The sequence below is a fragment of the Momordica charantia genome (assembly GCF_013281855.1).
Source record: "Momordica charantia cultivar OHB3-1 chromosome 9 unlocalized genomic scaffold, Mcharantia_2.0 BLBB01000009.1, whole genome shotgun sequence".
Lineage (NCBI taxonomy): Eukaryota > Viridiplantae > Streptophyta > Magnoliopsida > Cucurbitales > Cucurbitaceae > Momordica > Momordica charantia.
In genome coordinates this window covers 8,440,331-8,460,495 of record NW_028275167.1, presented here as the reverse complement: position 1 = coordinate 8,460,495, position 20,165 = coordinate 8,440,331, and the positions used below count along the sequence as shown (strand labels likewise).

At 38.3% G+C, this 20,165-nt stretch overlaps 1 protein-coding gene across 6 annotated transcripts in view; it reads left to right on the top strand.

Annotated features, from left to right (window-relative positions):
• XIJ (P-loop containing nucleoside triphosphate hydrolases superfamily protein) overlaps positions 1 to 20,165 on the top strand; it is an 82,632-nt gene that overhangs the window by 18,873 nt on the left and 43,594 nt on the right. For all 6 annotated transcript variants that reach the window (XM_022300894.2, XM_022300895.2, XM_088117304.1 and 3 more), the window contains exons 14-19: positions 176 to 213; positions 15,268 to 15,394; positions 15,476 to 15,646; positions 15,761 to 15,892; positions 15,971 to 16,080; positions 16,196 to 16,256. In XM_022300894.2, coding sequence (XP_022156586.1) covers positions 176 to 213; positions 15,268 to 15,394; positions 15,476 to 15,646; positions 15,761 to 15,892; positions 15,971 to 16,080; positions 16,196 to 16,256 — 639 coding nt within the window. The remainder of the gene's footprint in view (positions 1 to 175; positions 214 to 15,267; positions 15,395 to 15,475; positions 15,647 to 15,760; positions 15,893 to 15,970; positions 16,081 to 16,195; positions 16,257 to 20,165) is intronic.

Sequence of the window (20,165 nt, the reverse complement as noted above, 5' to 3'; positions counted from 1 at the left end):
TTTTTTATTTTTTTAATTTCACCCTTTGGAGGTTTGTATCTTGAATATTTTTCTTTTTATATATCAATAAAAATTCGTTTCTTGTTAAAAAAAAGAACATGATCTACTACTTTAACTAACTCATTCTCTCTGTTTCCTTCTCTGGCATAGCCTCTAATTCTTTGTGCTTTTGCAGAAACCAGGTGGAATTATTGCTCTCCTTGATGAAGCTTGGTATGCTTATTCTCTCTGTAAACTATGAACATTGTTTTCCCTTGGCCATAAGACAAGTTGCATACTTTATTAACATGTAGCTGCTCTTAACGAATTCTTAATTTTTGATATTTTAGAAACTCATCTGGTCAACATAAGTTAAGCAAAATTGTAGTTGTAATTTTCATGTGTTAAGATATGTATAGAAGATTAAATTTATCCTAAACCCATTTACTTAAGTTTTTGGATTAATTAGCAATTTAACATGTGTTAAAGATACGAATAAAAGATTAAATTTACCCTAACCTCTCAGATATTATGTTGAATTACCAATTAACCCAAAAGTTTAAGCTGATGGACCAATTCAAAAATGCTCACTAACCTTTAAAATCTACAACTCCCTCTGTTTATAATCACCCCACTCTAACAAACTTCTAAGTAATCACAATTATGCCACTACTTTTTTTTTTAAGAAGAAACAAATTTTTTATTGACGAGTGAAAAGGAACAAAAATTGTTGAAAGATACAAACTCCCGAATTAGTGAAAAGGAAAATATAAGAGCGAAGCTTCAAATAAAGTACAAGCAATCTTAATAGACTATAAAGCCTTCGATTTCTTTCGAACAATAAGTCATATAACAGTGCTTTGGCTCTATTAGTCCATAAAAGACTTGGGAGTGGCTGAAAGCTCTGGATCAGACAAGTAAAATACAATCTTTGAAACTTCAAAATCGAACACCTTTGACATGTTGAATAAATGAAATAGAGACCTCCAGCAAGATAATGCATAAGGGCAATGAAAAAAAATATGCTCTTGACTTCCTCCATGATTAGGACAAAGAACACAAAGTTAGGGATGAAGGGCCATACTTGGCAGTTTTTTTCTGAAGCACTTCAACTGTATTGACCTTGCCATTGAGGAGAATCCAAGATAGCACATTAACCTTCTTAGGACTTCTTGACTTCCACAAGAGAGTACAATAGCCTTTTGTAAGAAAAACGACGAAGCCTGTGGTTTGCATAGAGAATTTACCAAGAATAAACCAGAAGAGTTTAGCACCCAGCTCCTTTGATTATCTTCACCCTTTAGAAACATTGAAGCAGAATAATAAACTTGAAAACTCCTCAATTTCATTATTCCTTAAGCGGCTTTCTTGTGTCCACCTTCCAAGATGAAGTAGCTGAATCCCAAAGTTCAAAAATAGAAGCTGAAGGGAAGGCAAAAATCCTGTAGGGACAAGGAAATCTGACCTTTAAGACAAAGTCTCCCAACCTTAAATGGTGCCAGAAAAGAATATGAATGCCCACCCTGTATGGTCAAGACGTCTGTGCAAAAAAAAAAAAATGTGGTCCATGTCTTCTTTTTAACAATAAATGAACTTTTCATTGATATAATGAAAAGGAGCAAAAAATTGTTCAAAAATACAAACTTCCAGAGTGAAAAAGTAAACGAACAATAAAATAGAAACAAAAATTAAGGGGGAGTTATAAAAGCCTCCCAATTTGAACTGATCATACTTAAAGAATAATCACGGAATAAATTAGATAGGTTACACTGCTGAGAAACCTTAAACTTAGCTAGATTGAAGACATAAGCCGAAGCTCTTCTTTTCCCCTCAAAAGATCCTTTGATTCCTTTCAAACCAAATTTCGGCAACATAGCTTTGACTCCATTACGCCAAAGAAGACCCACCTTTGGTGCAAACCTCGGACCAATTAATAAAGAGTGAACAACCTTTGAAACATCGATCTCAAAAACCCAAGAGACCTGAAAGATCTCGTAGAATAGCTTCCAGAAAGAAACCATGTATGAACAAGGGATGAATATATGTTGCTGAAACTCGCAAGAAATGCCACATAATGAGGAAATAGATGGAAAAAGACGCATTGAAGGATTCTTTTTTTGTAAAACCTTTTTTTTTTTTTTTTTTTTTTGTAGAACATCAGCCGTATTAACTTTGCCATAAAGAAGAATCCATGCTAGGACATTAACTTTCTTTGGACTTTTTGTTTTCCACAATGCATCAAAAAAATCCTTTGGCCATGAGGAAAATTCTTTTGCCTACATAAAAAGGCTATCGAAAAAACCCCTGAAGGTTCCAAAGACCACCACCTTCTATCAACATTATCACTGACTGAGACCGAATCCAAAGGCTGAAAACTCCTCAAATTCATCATCTTTTAGAGATCTTCTAGTCTCAATATGCCAAACGTAGGAAACAAAGTACCAAAGCTGAGAAACAGAGGCATTAGGGAGAGGAGAAAGCTTAAAGATCTTAGGAAAACAAACCTTTAAAGCTCAAATTCATCTCTTGAGGCCAAAATACGTCCCTTAGGTCTCCCGTTGATGAAACTAGAGAATTTGGTTCCTTTAACACAACCTTTAATCCATTTGTACCATTTCTTCCCAAACTGTTTCTGTACAAGAACATCTTCAAGGAAGGCCCAATCAACCTTATCAAAAGCCTTTTCAAGATCTAGCTTAAGTAACCATCCACTCTTCTTTCGGACTTTATACTCCTCCATGACTTCGTTAGCAATCAGTATTGGATCAAGAATATTTCTTCCTTCAATAAAGGCACTTTGAGTAGAGGAGATCGTACAGGGCAAAACTTTATTTAGACGCTCCACTTAAACCTTGACCAATAATTTATAGATAGAGGAACAGAGGCTTGTAGGCCTAAAATCACGAACTTTTAATGTGTTGTCTTTTTAGGGATGAGACAAATAAAATTCTCCTTTAGGCAAGCGTTGATATGACCACTGCTATAAAAGTCCTTGAAAAGACAAATGAAATCTTCCTTCAAAGGCTGCAAAAAACAAACAAAAAATTCTGTGGTAAAACCGTCGGGACCCGATGCTTTGTTTTTGCCAAGATCATTCAAAGCGGATCTTATTTCTGATTCCTCAAAACAACGTTGAAGCCACAAATGATCTGAAGAGGAGATGGGGAGCCAATTAATCCCTCTTGGAGAAAATCTAGGGCCAATATCTGCCTGATCCTTTCGAAAAAAGCAAAAATCTCTTCCTCAATATCCTTCTGGTTAACCAGCGCATAACCATTCTCATTGAACAGTTCTGAGATAACAAACTTTCTCTTTCTGGCTGCAAGATATTTATGAAAAAAGTGGAATTTTCATCCCCTACTTCAGCCACTGAATCTTGCTTTTTTGGAATAAATTTCTTTCATTCTCCACATAAAGGTTAAGCAGATTCACCTGCATAACACTTCTTTCTTTGACTTCTTCGCTTGACAGACCACATTCTTCCACTTTAGCATCCAAGGAAGAAATTTGAAGAAGAATACTTCCTTCTGCCTCTTTTTTCCTCTTCTTCGTCTGCACATGCCAAGATCGGAGAGATGATTTCAAATTTCTCAATTTGGAATTCAAGGTATATCCAACCCATCCATAAGAATGATCGTTGGGAAGCTTAGATTCAATGATACCGATGCAATCCTTATCTTGCAGCCACGAGTTGAAGAATGTAAAAGGACCAGGACCCCATTTAAAATCTCCTGCCTCCAAAATAATAGGAAAATGGTCTGAGGTGGTTCTTTCAGCACGAGAAACTTTAGAATTTGAGAAAACACTCTCCCAGTCGGATGAAACCAAGAATCTATCCAATAGAGAGTGATTGGATTCAATACCTGGTTAGGACCATGTATACTTGCCATTGGCCAACGGAATCTCCACCAAATCGAGCTCATTAATAAGGTTGTTAAACCTCTTCATGACTTTTGTTGAACAAACACAGGAGGACCGTCCAGAAGGCCACCAAAGAATATTAAAGTCGCCACCTATGCACCAACATCTTCAGAAAGTGTTGAAATATCTTGAAGTTCTTGGAAAAAGAATTTCCTCTCCTTATAATCTGGTGGATCATAAACAGTGGTAAGCCAAACATTATCAATACCAGAAAACGAGATTAGAATTGATAAGGAATACCCCCCTTTGATCACATCTTTCACACTAATCCGCCTTTCATCCCATATTAATAGAATGCCTCTCGATTTTCCAATTGCATCAATGGTCAACCAGCCTATATCTTTATAACTCTGCAAGGATTTGATCAAGGAAGGATCAAATTGCTGCATCTTTGTTTCTTGTAGGCACACTATATCTAGACATTGATTTTGGAGAAGCTTCTTGATCTTCAATCTTTTTTCATCTTTACACAGCCTTCTAACGTTCTATGAAATCACTTTCATTATCAGCCGAAGATTAATGCCTGCTTCTTTGAAAAATGGAGGGATTAAGTCGGACTTTTCAACTTCTGTTGCCTCTCGAAACAGTTTCTGCGGATCTGTCTTCACCGATTGTTCACATAACACTTTGTCTGGAGCTTCAAAAGAGTTAGCAACCAGAGAGTAATCCGACTACTAACACTGTACTCTGAATCAAAGTCTTCTCCAATAGAGATCTTAATAAGGCGAAGAGACTTGATGATCCCTAGTAGAATTGATAACACCTTGTGAAAGAGAGGGAGGCAAATGGTCAATAAGATTTGCTGGTGGAACCGATGCAATAAAGGGGTAAGTGCTTGCTCTTTCTTCATTTAATGCCGCGATTGAATTTGAATCTGACAACCATGGCTAGTTTCTCAGCCGATATAGCGTCTAGGGAAGTGTTCTCTCTTTCCTCATTGAATGCCGCCAATAAATTTAATTTCATTCCCTCAACCGCAGCAAATCCTCGGTATCTTTATTAGCCGCCATTTTCCCCCTTTTTCTTGAATAAAAAAACGGAAGAGAAGCCACACGACCGTTTGCCTTCCTTTCTTCAATAGGGAATGAGGAACACTTAATTTTCCTTGGAGTACCTGCGGGGGAATTTTCCTTGGAGTACCTGCGGGGGATCCTTTAATGCTAAAACTCCTTGAATCCCTGCCAATAAATTCCACCTCTTGCTCTTTCCTTCTTGAAATTTCATCATTAATGCTTGCCTGCCTAGAAGGGAATAATTGCTGACCATCTACTTTGGGCAAATCAACCGTTTCAATTAACTCTTGGTCCTGAAAAAACTGTTTCATATTGGAATAGATATCGAAGCCATCCGGAAGGGAATGTTCAATACCCATGACCGTTTGAAATCTGGCTAAGTCCAAAAGATTAGGTGAATTCTGAAGATCAACCAAAGATCCCATTGACTTTGAATAATTAGGTTGATTGCAATCCAAGATACGAATTGTAAATGGACCAAGCTTCTTATGGCTTATCTTTACAATTGCTGGTAAAAACTCACATCTGTTCGTTGCAACTTGGATAAAAGCTTCAGAGGCATCCAATAGATTCAACGTCTTTGTTGAAATCCCCACTAACCCGCCACAATATCTCCCAATTGCTTTGAAACATCCCCGATCCCAGAGAGGCAAGGGAATATCAATAATCTTAATCCAACCACCGTAATTTCTAATGAATTCAGGTCTGCAATGACGTTCTTGATTCCATAATTCAATCTTAATGTGGAACTCACCCACAGGAACCCAATTGCCGGTTAACTCTATTGAATTTAATTATCTGGAGTTGCTAAACTTAAGCAAAGCTTTATTCGCCATAAATGGATTGAGCACACAGGACTGGAAATACTTCTCCTTCAAGGCTAAAGTTATTTTTGCCCAATCATCATGAGCATAGCTCTTGGAAACTATCATTAATTTGTTCCAATCCATATGAGTTACTTCTGTTTCCTTTTGAATACAATGTTCAGGCACCCTTTTCTTGATATCGTTCATCTTCTAGTCGTTCCGACGGGAGAAACGCGACTCAAGGGGTCTATTCACACCGGGGACAGGCTTAGATCTACTCCCTCCAGGGATAGATTGAATGATCGCACAGTCAGATGGTGGAGCTTCTTTTCAATTAACTACTTCTGCAAAAGAAGGAAGATTGCACACATTCTTTAACTGAACATCTTTTTTAACCAGAGCAATGGTTTCTTCAACTTTTGATTTTCTAAGAATCTCCATTTCCGGCATCCGTTTCTTTGCATTTCTTACTGAAAAATTCCTAAGCATAGTCCAAAAGTCCCTCCATCCAAGCTTATCAGAACTAGCTAGAATCAGAATGATCCGACAACCTCCGATAAATGGCCATAAGGTCCAAGAGACAATAAATGCTTAATTTTCAACTTGTATATTTGGCAGGTCCCATATGCAGAACGCTCCTTGAAAGAGAAAAAGGCTGATGCCGATTTCTGGACTACACTGCTATATGACTTTCGAACCAAAGAAAATGAGAAGGATGAAGTCGTAAGCTTCCTTTCTAGTGACATCCTCAATCTAGATACTTTCATTCTCTTCCCACATGCAAAAGTACTTTCCTTCGATGCGACAGCTACTTACTTCCATTGACCTTCGCTTCTGGAAACCAAACTCAAACACCGGCGGGTAGAGGGGAAAGAAGGGGAGGAAAAATGGAAGGAGGAGTAAGAACGAGGGTCGGAGGAGGGAGGGTGGTCGGAGAAGGAAGGGAGGAGATAGGGGAGAGCAACTTACCTCCTATGAGTCATCCAGCTAACTGGTTATTTAGCTAGTATTCTTTTGGCCAAAACTTTATAGATAGAATTTGACAGGCTGATTGTTTTAGAATCCTTAACTTTGGAAGCTGATTCTTTTTTCGGTAATAGACATATAAATTTTTCTTTGAGACAAGCATTTATATACCATTACAAAAAAACTCTTAAAAAACGGAGGAAATCTACCTTCAGCTGCTGCCAAAAACGGAGGAGAAATTTAGTAGTGTAACCATCGGGTCCAGGAGCTTTGTTCTTGTCAAGAACTTTCAATGCGTGCAAAATTTCAGCCTCCTCGAATTTTCTTTCCAACCAAGCCTTATCTGAAGAAGGGATGGGGTGCAAAGGGAGGCCATGAATAGAAAAGTGCTGGCAATGACCTTTTCTGTACAAGACTTCAAAGAGCCAGTAATTTCTGCAATGATGTCTCGCTGATTAACTAAGGAAATGCCATTATCAGTCTTCAATTAAAAAATGAGAACCTTTCTTTTCCGGGCATCCAAATACCAATGGAAGAATTTAGTATTTTCATCTCGTTCCTTTAGCTAGTGAACTTTGCACTTCTGAATCAAAGTCCTCTCTTCCTTAATATAAATATTGAGAAGGTCATTTTGAAGGGCACAACGCTTATCTTGTTCACCGAAAGATAAGCCAAAACATTCTTCTAAGAGATCAAGGGAGGATATATCATTGATGATCAATTCCTCTTTCTCCTCTTTCTTCTTTTCATTCTTCAAATGCCACTGTTTAAGAGGTGCCTTTAGATTTCTTAGCTTGGAAGAAAGGGCAAATCCAGCCTAGGGGTGTACAAAAGACCCGGTAACCCGAAGAACCTGAACCGTAAGGGTTGGGTTGGGTTAGATAAGTGCTCGGTTTAGGTTGGTTTAAGTGTTTAAAGAACCGACCAATTCGGTTCGGTTCACGGGTTTAAGACATAAAAGGCCGGTTCAACCCAAACCGAACAAACTTTTTATAAATATATATAATATATGTTAGGGTTTCTGCCGCCTACCTCCTCCCTTTTTGCAAAGTTGCCCTACCTTTTCTCTCTCTCATCTCTCCTTTCATCTTCTGCCGCCTACCTCCTCTTTTTTTGCAAAGTTGCCCTACCTCTTCTCTCTCTCTCTGATCTGTCCTTTCATCTCTCAGGTCTCTCTCATCTCCTTTTTCACTTCATCTCTCCTCTCCTCTCACTCTCATTCTCACACTCACATTCTCTCCATGCAATCGTTCATCTCTCATTGTAGGTCAGTCTTATTTTTCTCCCATCTCCCACAGTCTCCCTCTCATCTCTTGACATTTATGTTTCAGATATGTTATTTTGGGTTCTATTGCATCCCCACATTCGATTGTGTCTCAGATCTGTTTTGGGTCCGTGTTGCATCCCCAGATTCGATTGTGTTTCATATCTGTTTTTTGGGTTTTGTGTTGCAATATCCCCTCGCTCGATTGTGTTGATCTGAGTTTGTGATGCATCTTCGCGTTCCATTGTATTTCAGATCTGTTGTTATTATTAAAAAGAAAAATGTTACAACCCGGTGAACCAACCCAGCCCAACCCGAAAATATAAGAGTTGGGTTGCCAACTTGATTTGGTTCCCTTGGGTAGACAAACTGGCCGACCCAAAAATTCAGGTTGGTCCAATAGAACTATTTAAACCGACCCAACCCAACCCGTGTACACTCCTAATCCAGCCTATCCATAATAAGTGTAAGCAGCCAATTTTCCTTCGATAATACGAATACTCTCCTTATTTTTTTGCCAAGAATTGTAGAACCGAAAAGGAGAAGGGCCAGCCCCAAGATAAATCTCATGCTTCCAGCAAAAGGAGAAAATGATCCGACATGATCCTCTCGGCCCTTGAGACTCTTTTGTCCCACTCCTTAGAGAATAAGAATCTATCAATCAAAAAGTGAACGAAGTCATTACTAGCCTTAGACCATGTAAACTTACCATTGGAAATGGGCACCTTCAGAAGTTCTAATTCCTCAATAATGGAATTGAAAGCTTTCATGGCCGTCGAAATTTGACCACTAGAAGATCTTTCGGATGACCATTGGTGTAGACCAAATGAAAGAAAACTCTGAAATTTCTTATTATTCAAAACAGAGAGGCGGGCTTTGGCTTTTATAAGCTGGCAGCCCGACTAACAACTAACTAACTAATTCTTTAACAGATGGTTTTAAATGTAAATGGCTAACGGCTATAAAACGGTAACTAAGAGTTACATCAAATTCCCTCCCTCTACGAAAAAACTCGTCCTTGAGTTTAGTTAGCTAGGGTAAACGCATCCTCAACTTTATAGTCATAGATATCAGCTACATTGAATATGGGAGTTATGTGAAGGTCTTCTGGTAGATTCACTTTGTATGCATTATCGCCATACTTGTGAAGTTATCTTAAATGGACTGATCTTTTTGTTGTTGAGTTTGCTATAGGTTCCTTTAGGAAAGCGAGATTTCTTTAGGTACACCATGACTAGGTCCCCTACTTCAAATGTCTTCTGTCGTCTATGTGTGTCTGCTGCAGTTTTGTAGGATGCTGCTGCTTTGGTGAGGTTTTCTGTCAATTCTTTATGCAAGTCTATAATTCGTTCTGCCATTAGTTCCACCTCTTGATTAAGATCAATAGAAGATGGTAAGTTAGCGAGTTCCACATAAGTCTAGGAAGTTTTGTATAAACGATCTCAAATGGGGACTTCCCTGTGGATCGATTGCGCATATGATTGTAGGCGAATTCAGCTTATGCTAATGTGAGATCCCATTAAGTTGGTTTAGATCCCCATAGGCAGTGTATAAGGTTGCCCAAAGTTCTATTTGTAACCTCTGTTTGGCCATCCGTTTGAGGATGACTGGTTGTGCTAATCTCAAACCGGTATCAAATTTTTTCCACAACATTTTCCAAAAGTGGCTCAAAAATTTTACATCCCGATATGAAACAATTGTTTTTGGGATGCCATGTAGTCTTACTATTTCCCTAAAGAAAAGATTAGCAATATAGAGAGCATTCGATGTCTTTTTACAAGGTAGGAAATGATGCATCTTGCTAAAGCGATCCACAACTACCAGTACTGAATCATATCCTCATTGTGTTTTTGGCAATCCGAGGATAAAATCCATTGAGAGATCTTCCCATATGGATTGAGGGATTGGGAGGGGAGTGTAGAGCTCGATATTCTGAGATTGCCCTTTAGCCGTCTGGCATATAAGGCAACGGCTCACAAAATTGTTAATGTCTGTCCTTAACTGAGGCCAAAAGAATCTTGAGGCCGCTAGATCATAGGTTTTGTCACGACCTAAGTGGCCGGCCAAGCCTCCACTGTGTAAATCTTTTATTAAGGTTTCCCTTAATGATGTGTGTGGTATACACCATCAATCCCCTTTAAAGAGATAGCCATCAAGAATAATGAAAATAATTGGTGTTAACATGGTTGGTGCACTTGTGCCAGATATCTTTAAAGTCACAATCATTTTCATATGTAGAAGGTAGTGTTTTCGAAGCGCACCCGGGCGTTCGCCTCAGGCGAGAGGCAAGGCGTTTTCGCCCAGGTGCGCCTTGCAAGGTGCCCAGGCGAGCGCCTTTGGGCACCTTCGCGCACCATCGCCATAAGGCGAGGCGAGCGCCTCTTTGAAGCGATGCGACTTACTCTTTTTTTTTTATTTATTTTTAATTTTTTGTTATAATGTTAAAAACCCACTAAAGAAACTCTAAAAAGATGAAAATCCACACCCAAAAATTGAAATACCCACACCCGAAAACCTTCCTCCTTCGTTGCCGCCGCCTTTGCCCAGTCACTGCACGACTATGAAGCCATCTTGCTTTCCTTCTCCTTCTTTGTAAACAGCCAAAAGATTTAGTCTCATCTCACCTATGACTAGTTGTGCTCGAGAAAGAAGAAAAGGAGAGTAATAGATGACGAAGAAGAAGAATCGGAAAAGAAGTAGAAGAAGAATTAAAAAATAGAATAAAAGAGTTGGGTATTTGATGTTTCATGGAGTCTTTTCCTATTCCCTTTTAGGTTCCCAAGGCACTAATTGCCTTTTAGGTTCCCAAGGCACTAACGGCATGCAATTATCTTGCCATCTGGCAGAAAAGGCAAGATGGCAATAAATTATTTTATTTCAATTAATTTGTGATTTAAATTTTATTTTATTTTAGTATTCTATTTATTTAACGTCTAATTTTATTATTTTCTTTTTAAATTTAATTTTTTTTATTTTTCTTAAGTTAAAATTTATATGCACATTAAATAGTTTTACAAATATCTTCGTCTAGAGTATTTTTTATACATAAAATTGCTATTTATTATTTTAAGTGCGCCTCGCTTCACTCGGGCAACGCCTTTTTGTCGCCCCTCGCCTCAAGGCGACAAGGAGGCTTATCGCCTTGAGGTGTGCCTTGCGCCTTGAAAACATTGGTAGAAGGTAGGTGTTCAAATGCAATAACTTGTCCGGACAGAATTGTTAATAGGCTAGCTTTCCTACTAAGGGCATCTGCCACTTTATTAGTTGTACCAGCTTTATGTTTTATTACAAAATCAAATTTCTGCATAAAAGCGATCCAACGGGGCATGCATCCGATTGATTGTTTTTTGAGTTTGTATATATTTAATTGAAAAGCGATCGGTAAAAAGTATAAATTCTTTCCCAATGAGGTAGTGTTCCCATTGTTTCAAGGCTCTACTTAATGCATAGAGTTCTTGTTCATAGGTGCACCATTTTTGTCTAGGTGGTGTGAGTTTTTCACTAAAGTACTCAATAGGGTGTCCTTTTTGGGCTAAAACGGCACCTATTCCTATGCCGGATGCATCAACGACTACTTCAAAGGGGTGAGAGAAATCGGGTAGAGCCAAAACTGGTGTAGAGCTTAATTTTTCTTTTAGGGTGTTGAAACTAGTAATCTGTTCTATATCCCAAAATTTTTTTCCCTTTTTTAAACAATTAGTGAGAGGTGCAGCAATGGTGCTAAAGTGTTTGATAAACTTTTGGTAGAAGGAGGCTAATCACAAAACACATTGAACATCTCTAACCGAAGTGGGTATTGGCCACTGTTGGATAGCTAGAAATTTAGAAGGATCACTAGAAATTCCAAATTGCGTGATATAAAATCCCAAAACGGCTATCTCAGTGGTCATGAAAGAACATTTAGCTAAGTTAATATGTAATTGGTGCTCGTGTAATGTGGAAAAAAGTGTTCTAAGATGTTCTATTTCAGATTTACTATAAACTAGTATGTCGTCAAAGTAAACTACAATGAAATTGTTGAGAAAGGGATGAAGTACCTGGTTCATCAAGCGCATAAACGTGCTAGGTGCGTTGGACAAACCAAATGGCATAACAAGCCATTCAAAGAGACCTTCAGTAGTTTTCAAGGCTGTTTTCCACTCATCACCGGGTCGTATGCGTATTTGGTGGTATCCAATTTTGAGATCTACCTTAGAGAATAGGTGAGCACCGCTAAGTTGGTCCAATAGATCAAACAAACGAGGTATAGGGAAGCGGTACTTTATTGTAATTTTATTGATGGCACGACTGTCCATGCACATTGGCCAAGAACCGTCTTTTTAGGAGCGAGCAAGACAGGGACAGTGCAAGGACTAAGACTAGGTATGATATAACTCTTTAGTAAGAGTTCATTCACTTGATCATGTAAAATTTGATACTCCTTGGGACTCATTCTATAATGGGGCAAATGTGGTAAAGAAGAGCCAGGATGAAAATCTATGCAATGCTGAATATCCCGTAAGGGTGGTAAGCCCTTAGGGTCTTTAGTTAGATCAGCAAAGTCTTTTAGGAGTTGTTGAATAAAGATCAGCAAAGTCTTTTAGGAGTTGTTGAATAAAGATCAGCAAAGTCTTTTAGGAGTTGTTGAATGATGGGGTGATCAGTAGTAGGAAGAGGTGAAGAAGAGTCCCCTTTAACTACCAATGTGGATCCCCTTTTCTAAAAAGGCTTTCCCACTGATTATGGAAAATAGCTGTTTAGGAGTATGAGATGTATCTTTTTTGGACTTAACATCCATATTGGAAGGGAGGAGAACAATTTTTTTGTCCATCCAAGTAAATTCGTAAGTATTGTCACGACCTCTATGTAAAGCTTGGAGGTCGTATTGCTAAGGGCGTCCCAACAAAATATGGCAAGCATCCATGTCTAACACATCACAGATAACTTGATCTCGATATTGATTACCAATGGATAAAAGAATGGTGCAAATAGAAGTTATGTGTGCCTCACCCCCTTTTCAGATCCAAGAGACCTTATAGTGGTTAGGATGGGGATCGACCTTGAGATTTAAAGCGGTCACCAACCTTTGGGGGACCATATTCTCACAACTTCCACTGTCTATGATCACGTTGTAAATCTTTCTGTTGACAGTGCAACGAGTTCTAAAAAGGGAATGTCTTTGGTTAACAGTCTCCACCTTTGGAGCAAGGAGAACTTTTTGAAGGACAATTAATAGGTTCGCCATCATCTGGTTCAATATAGGCAGTATCTTCTTCATCAAGAAGTTCGGGTTCTTGATCATCTTGATCGTCTTCATCGACTAAGGCCAAGGCCCATCGCTGAGGACATTCATTGGACACATCTAAAGCATTTCTCGAGAGTAGGTCTAGTATGTTGATTATTACCTTTTTTGGTTGTAGAATCAGTAGGTTTGGGAAGAGTCAAAGCTTTAGGGGCATCATCCGTCTTTGTAGTAGTAGAGGTTGAAGGACCATCCAAAGTAAAAGATTTGTTAGTATCCATACCTGATGTCTTACTGAGAGGCTGTTTGTCCCAAGCAACTCGTCGAAAAAGTGGTTTTACACGTTTCTTTTCCAGCTTTGCTTCAATTTTTGGGGCCATGGAAATAGCCTCGGTGAGTAATCCAATTGGTTCAATTGGTTGGGTGTTCATCTGATCTTGGATATCCTCGCGCAAACCATCAAGAAAGCGTGCAATCTTATAATCTTCATTTTCAGCCAAGTTTGTGCAAGCGCCCAAACGATGGAACTCCTCCGTATAGTCAACGATGGATTTACTGCCTTGGCGACATCGTTGGTACTGCTGCTAGAGTAGTTGCTCAAAATTAGCTGGTACAAAACGCTCGTGCATAAGGCACAACATTCGAGGCCAGCTATGAATGGGGCGCTTTCCAATGTGCTGGCGGTTGATCTCAAGTTGCTCCCACCAAGCTGACGCCCCCGATTGCAATCGAAAAGCAACCAGCTTAACCTTCTTGTCCTCTGGTGTTCTCGTGTAATCAAAAAAATTCTCAACATTCTCGACCCAGTCCAAGAATGCCTCTACATTCATCTTACCATTGAACGTAGGCATGTCAATTTTCATATGGAAATCAGTTCGGATACCACCCCTGTTTTAACATTCTCCATGATCAAAACGGGGGTTCTCACGAAAAAAGTCATCTTCCCTTTCTGAAGAATCGGAATCTTGGACTCTTAGTTGCAAATCTTGACCCCTTCGACCATACCCCTCCATATTTCTTGCACGATAAGGAGTTGGTGATCTGTTTCTTGGCCTTTCTTGGAGTTGTCCTCCCCGATTTGCGTTACCCTGATTCCTTAAGTCTAACCGCAGACGTTCTTGCTCCACGGTGATCAATTCCAGTTGTCGTCCGACATTTTCCAGAAGTTCATGGATGCTCCGCACGTTAGCCCTTACTTCTCCCAATGAATCTTCCACCAACAGCAAGCGATTGGTGGTTGTCTTGAGAGATAAAACTTGCTCTGCGGAAGGATCTCCCGCGAGTCCCTTCCTGGAAATCTCTGTGTTCTTCCCCATTATCAGGTCTCCAATTTCGTTTTAGAGTGCTCTGATACCAAATTTGGTGTATACCAAATGAAAGAAAACTCTGAAATTTCTTACTATTCAAAACAGAGAGGCGGGCTTTGGCTTTTATAAGCTGGCAGCCTGACGAACAACTAACTAACTAATTCTTTAACAGATGGTTTTAAATGTAAATGGCTAACGGCTATAAAACGGTAACTAAGAGTTACATCAACCATCTTCTATCATTAAAGTCACCACCAATGCACCAACTATCTCTGCAATAGCTATAGACATGACGAACTTCAAACCAGAAGTGTTTTTGCTCATGATAATCGGATGGACCATAAACATTTGTTAACCAAATCTCATTAGAGTTAGAGAGGGAAATACAAATGGTTAATGAAATGTGTCCGAAAGGTATAGATACCTCTTTCACATCCCTAGAAGCTTTTGTATTTATCTTTGCCTGGTTCTAGTTGTAATGTCGTACCAATCCATTTATCTCATGCAAAAGATATTGTCAATTAGATCTCACAATCAATTAACTTGATCCTTATATATTTATCAATCTATTGCAAGGAAACACTGATGATCCATCTTACATCTTTTTGTTAATATTTTATCTCTAATCAATATCGGATTTATTGAGGAATTATTGAGGAAATATTGGCCACATGAAAACTAGTCCATGAAAATCTTGCTGCACAGATAAAACTGAGGCTTGTTTTTTTCATTTATTAAAATTTTCCTTTTTCCTATATGACCTAATTAATTTTATAATTTTGGTCAACAGCATGTTCCCAAAATCAAATCATGAAACATTTTCACAAAAGCTGTACCAGACCTTCAAGAACCATAAACGCTTCATCAAGCCAAAATTGGCTCGCTCAGATTTTGAAATTGTCCATTATGCAGGAGATGTGCGTTTTTCTTTCTTTTAAAGTTATTTATTGAGAAATAAGAATCTTAAAGAGCAATCTACATTTTGTTTGCTTTTTTAGGTTGTATATCAGTCCGATCAGTTTCTTGACAAAAATAAAGATTATGTTGTCACTGAACATCAAGATTTGCTAAGTGCTTCAAAATGTTCTTTTGTTGCTGGTCTCTTCCCTCCTTCTCCTGAGGAGACAGCCAAGCCATCAAAGTTTTCTTCAATTGGCTCTCGTTTTAGGGTACTTCTATGCTATGGACTTGCATAATTTTGAATCATTTTTCAGCAAATGTCCTTCAAGACTGCATAAAAAGAAAATTACAGTAATTACGCTTGTTTGATCCATTATCTACAGTTACAACTACAGCAGTTGATGGAAACAATTAATTCAACAGAACCGCATTACATAAGATGCGTGAAGCCCAATACTGTCCTACAACCTGCCATATTTGAGAATGCTACTGTTATGCAACAACTACGTTCTGGTGTAAGTTGTAAAACAAATGTTTTATCCAAACTGAAATTAGCGTTAATTAATGTGCATTGGACACTGTCATTTGTGCAGGGTGTTTTGGAGGCAGTTAGAATCAAATGTGCAGGCTACCCTACTCATAGAACATTTTCTGAATTTTTAGCTCGATTTGAAATTCTTGCACCCGAGGTATTGGAAGGGGAGTAAGTATTTTTCCTTGTTTAGACTTGAAAGAAGAATATAAATGGGTGTTGTATTCTGCAATTTGTGAGTCCCTTTGGGGTATTTTAACATTTCCTTGCTAATGCTTATGAGCAGCTATGAAGAAAAGGTGGCATGCGAAAAGATTCTAGAGAAGACGGGGCTTAAAGGTTATCTGGTAAATCAAAATATACTGTCTTTTAAGACGTGTTGATGTCTGTTAGCTCTAAATTTTTTTTGATTAACAAATTAATGAACAAAATTTCATAGTTACACAAAAACCATGGTTACCAGCAAGATAAGAAGACTGGAAAATCTTGAATAAAAGATAAGGTTCATTCGATGTTTAAATAACCATGATCAAAACTTTGGCTATTCTGATTGTGCTGATATATACAGATCTTTTGCATACATCCAACACCTTATAAGGTTAGTTGGATTAAAAAAGGGGTGAAGCTCAAGTTACTACTATTTACGCTATTCCTTTATCCATTGAGAATAGTTACGAGGACCAAATTATATGTGACATCCTTGATATGGATGTATGCCATATCTTATTGGGTAGAGCATGACAATATGATACTCAAGCTATTTATAAGGGTCGTTATAATACTTACGAGTTTTCTTGGATGGGAAAGAAAGTTATACCACTTCCTTTAATGACTAGCACATCTTACACCAACAAAACCAAAGATAAAAGGCCAATTGTTCCACATTTCTAGTGGCAAACAATTATTACTTGAACGTGATGATCCTATACTCGGTTTGATCATTAAAGATTTTGAACCTATCGAGGATACAACTATCCAAGTTTTCCATCCTAAAATCCATGATTTACTCGAGCAATATGCCTACCATTATGGAAGTTCTTTCTCATCTCCCACCTATTCGTGATATCCAACATCACATTGACCTTACAGCGGGAGCATCTTTACCAAATCTTCCCCATTATTGAATGAGCCCACTCGAATACAAGATACTTCATGATCAAATACATGACTTACTCAATAAAGGACACATTCAGCGGAGCCTAAGTCCTTGTGCTGTTCTTGCTCTCCTAACACCTGAAAAGGATGGAACTTGGCGAGTGTGTGTTGATAGTAGGGCAATCAATAAGATTACTATCAAATATTGTTTTCATATACCACGAATTAGTGACTTATTGGATTAATTAAGTGGGGCTACCTTCTTTTCAAAGGTTGATTTGAGGAGTGGTTACCATTAAATTAGAATTCGCCCTCGAGATAAATGGAAAACTGCCTTAAAAACAAATGAAGGTTTGTTTGAGTGGTTAGTCATGCCTTTCGGCCTCTCCAATGCCCAGAGCACTTTCATGAGGTTAATGAACTAGGTTCTTCTTCTTTTATTAAATAAGTTTGTTGTTGTTTACTTTGATAATATTCTTATTTATAGTAAAACTAGGGATGGCCAAATGGAAGCGACTAACCGCACACTTGGAAACTTAGTCCGATGCCTTTGTAGTGATCAACCAAAACAACGGGACTTAGCCTTTGCACAAGCTGAATTTGCTTTTGACCATATGCAAAACCGATTGACAGGGAAGTTACTATTTGAGATAGTTTACACTAAACTCCCTCATTTAACCGTTGACCTTGATAATGTACCTTCATTTGTTGATTTTTTAGCTTGGAAGCATAACAAAATGGCAGAAAGGGTAACAAAGCTACACAAGGAAGTCCACAATCACATTGAAGAAGCCAATGCTAAATACAAGAGGGATGCAGATGCCAAACGAAGAGACAAAGAGTTTAAAGAGGGCGATCGAGTTATGATCCACTTGAGAAAAGGATGACTTTCAGCTAGTTCTGCTTGCAAACTGCTGAAAGAGAAATTCAGACCATTCAAAGTTTTCATGAAATACAGACCTAAGGCCTACAAGATCAAACTTCCTCCAGATTTCAATATCAGTCTTATCTTCAACGTGTTCGATATTCACTCCTATGCTGCTCGGATAGTTTTACTTAAACAAGTTAATTCGAGGTCGAGTTTTATTTTAGAGGGAGGGAAATTGATGTAACTAACTATGTCTAAGTTAGTTAGTTGGTTAGTTAGCTATTTTAGTTAATCTTTAGTTGGTTAGTTCCTTAGGCCAGATGCCTAGTTTTGTTATTTAGTAATGTCGTGGCTTGCTACCTATAAATAGGACTCTTTTGTACACTTTGGAGGCATTGATCGTTTGATAAGAATTCTCTCATTTGAGTTGCATCAGTTTTATTCACCTTCAGCCTTTTATTAAAATCCCTTAGACCACGGACATTCCATGAAAGAATTTTCATGCTACTTTTTGAATGGGGGAGAGAGATTCCGACTACCTTAAAATATGGATGAACTTGATTCTCAAAGATTTTTGTTGATTGGATCTCAGTGACGGGAGAGTATCAGACTTGTTTTTCTCAAGACCCGAGATTGTGGGGAAAGAATCTTCTTCGAGTCCAAACAAGTAGTTGAAATCTTCACAAAAAGAATGTTATGAGAAATCGGCTAAATGTGCTAAAGAGAAGGGCGTAATTCAGGGCAACTTTGAAGTCTCTTCGGTATTGCTACCAGACTCAACCCCTAATTTCCGTAATTCATCTATTTTACTTACTACCTCAGTAAATGCCAGCATCTTTCCGTATTTAGAAGAAACATGAATTTCTATTGATCCCTTTGAAAGAAGAGCATGAAGATCATTTCTTGGAATATTTGGGGACTTGGGAAATCTTAAAAATAGGTTGGCCATTAAGAAATTTATTTGTAGCAATTGCCCAGATTCAAAAATCCAAGCTGCAATCAATTGATAGATTTGTTGTAAAATCTCTGTGGAGCTCCAAAGATGTAGATGGGCTGAGATAGACTCTTTCGGCAAGTCAAGGGGCATTCTAATTCTTTGGGATGAAGCAAAGATTTATCCAGGAAGTTCTTAAAGGGGGATTCTCAATTTCTATTCTGGTTTCTTTCTCAAGCCACAAGGAAGCCTGGATAACTAATGTGTATGGACCTTTTGATTATAGAGAGGAAATTCTTCCTAAAAGAGTTGCAAGGTCTTTCTTATTACTGCGATAAACCATGGTACATTGGAGGTGATTTTAATATGATTTGTTGGTCTTCAGAGCGGTCTTCAGGTGGTCGAATTACTAAAAGTATGAGGAAGTTAATGGTATCATTAATGAGCTTGATCTAGTCGAAATTCCCCTTTTTCAAGTGGAAAGTACACTTGGTAAAAAATGGGGAATGAAGCTACTCATTCCTTACTGGATAGATTTTTTATTTCACACGATTGGGAAGGCATCTTCGACAATTCTAAGGCCACTAGAGTGGTTTGCATTAATTCAAATCCTTTTCCAATCTTTCTGGAAACTGGTAATTTCGTATGGGTCCGAGCCACTTCAGATTCTATAATTCCAAGTTCATTGATAAGGAGTGCATTGAATTGGTTGAATTGAAGCTTGCAAGTGACTCCTCTTTCAGTTGGCTGGCTATGCTATTTACAAGAAGCTCAGGAATTTAAACATTTCCAATAAGCAGTGGAGCTGGTCACTATAGAAGCAATGAGCAGCCACTGATGCGAATCAAGAATCATGTGGAATTGCACGAGAAGAAGTTTCTCAGCGAGCTTCCTTGAAAGCAGATCTATTGGATCATTATTTCTTGGTGGAAAGAGACTCATTCAATAATGCAAAATCCACTAGCCTAAAGAAGGGGACGAGAACTCTGGATTCTTTCATAGAATACTCGTAGCTAGGAAAAGGAAGGCTCTCATTTTGGAATTAATAGTGAGCAAGGGACAGTTTTTGTTAATCAGTCTAAAATTGAGGAAGAAATCCTAAGATTTTATGCCAATTTGTATAGCAGTAATGGATGTCCTAGGTTCTTTCCTAGAGGTATTTGTTGGAGTCCAATCTCTTCCTCTGATCGTGTAGTTTGGAAGGTGACTTTGAAGAAATGGAGATCCTTTTGGCTCTGAAAAGCTTGGCAAGAACAAGGCCACTCGCCCTGATGGCTTTACTACCATATTTTTTTTATAAATTCCGGGATTTCTTTGAGGAAGATTTTCTTAGAATGTTCAAGGAATTTCATTGCAACG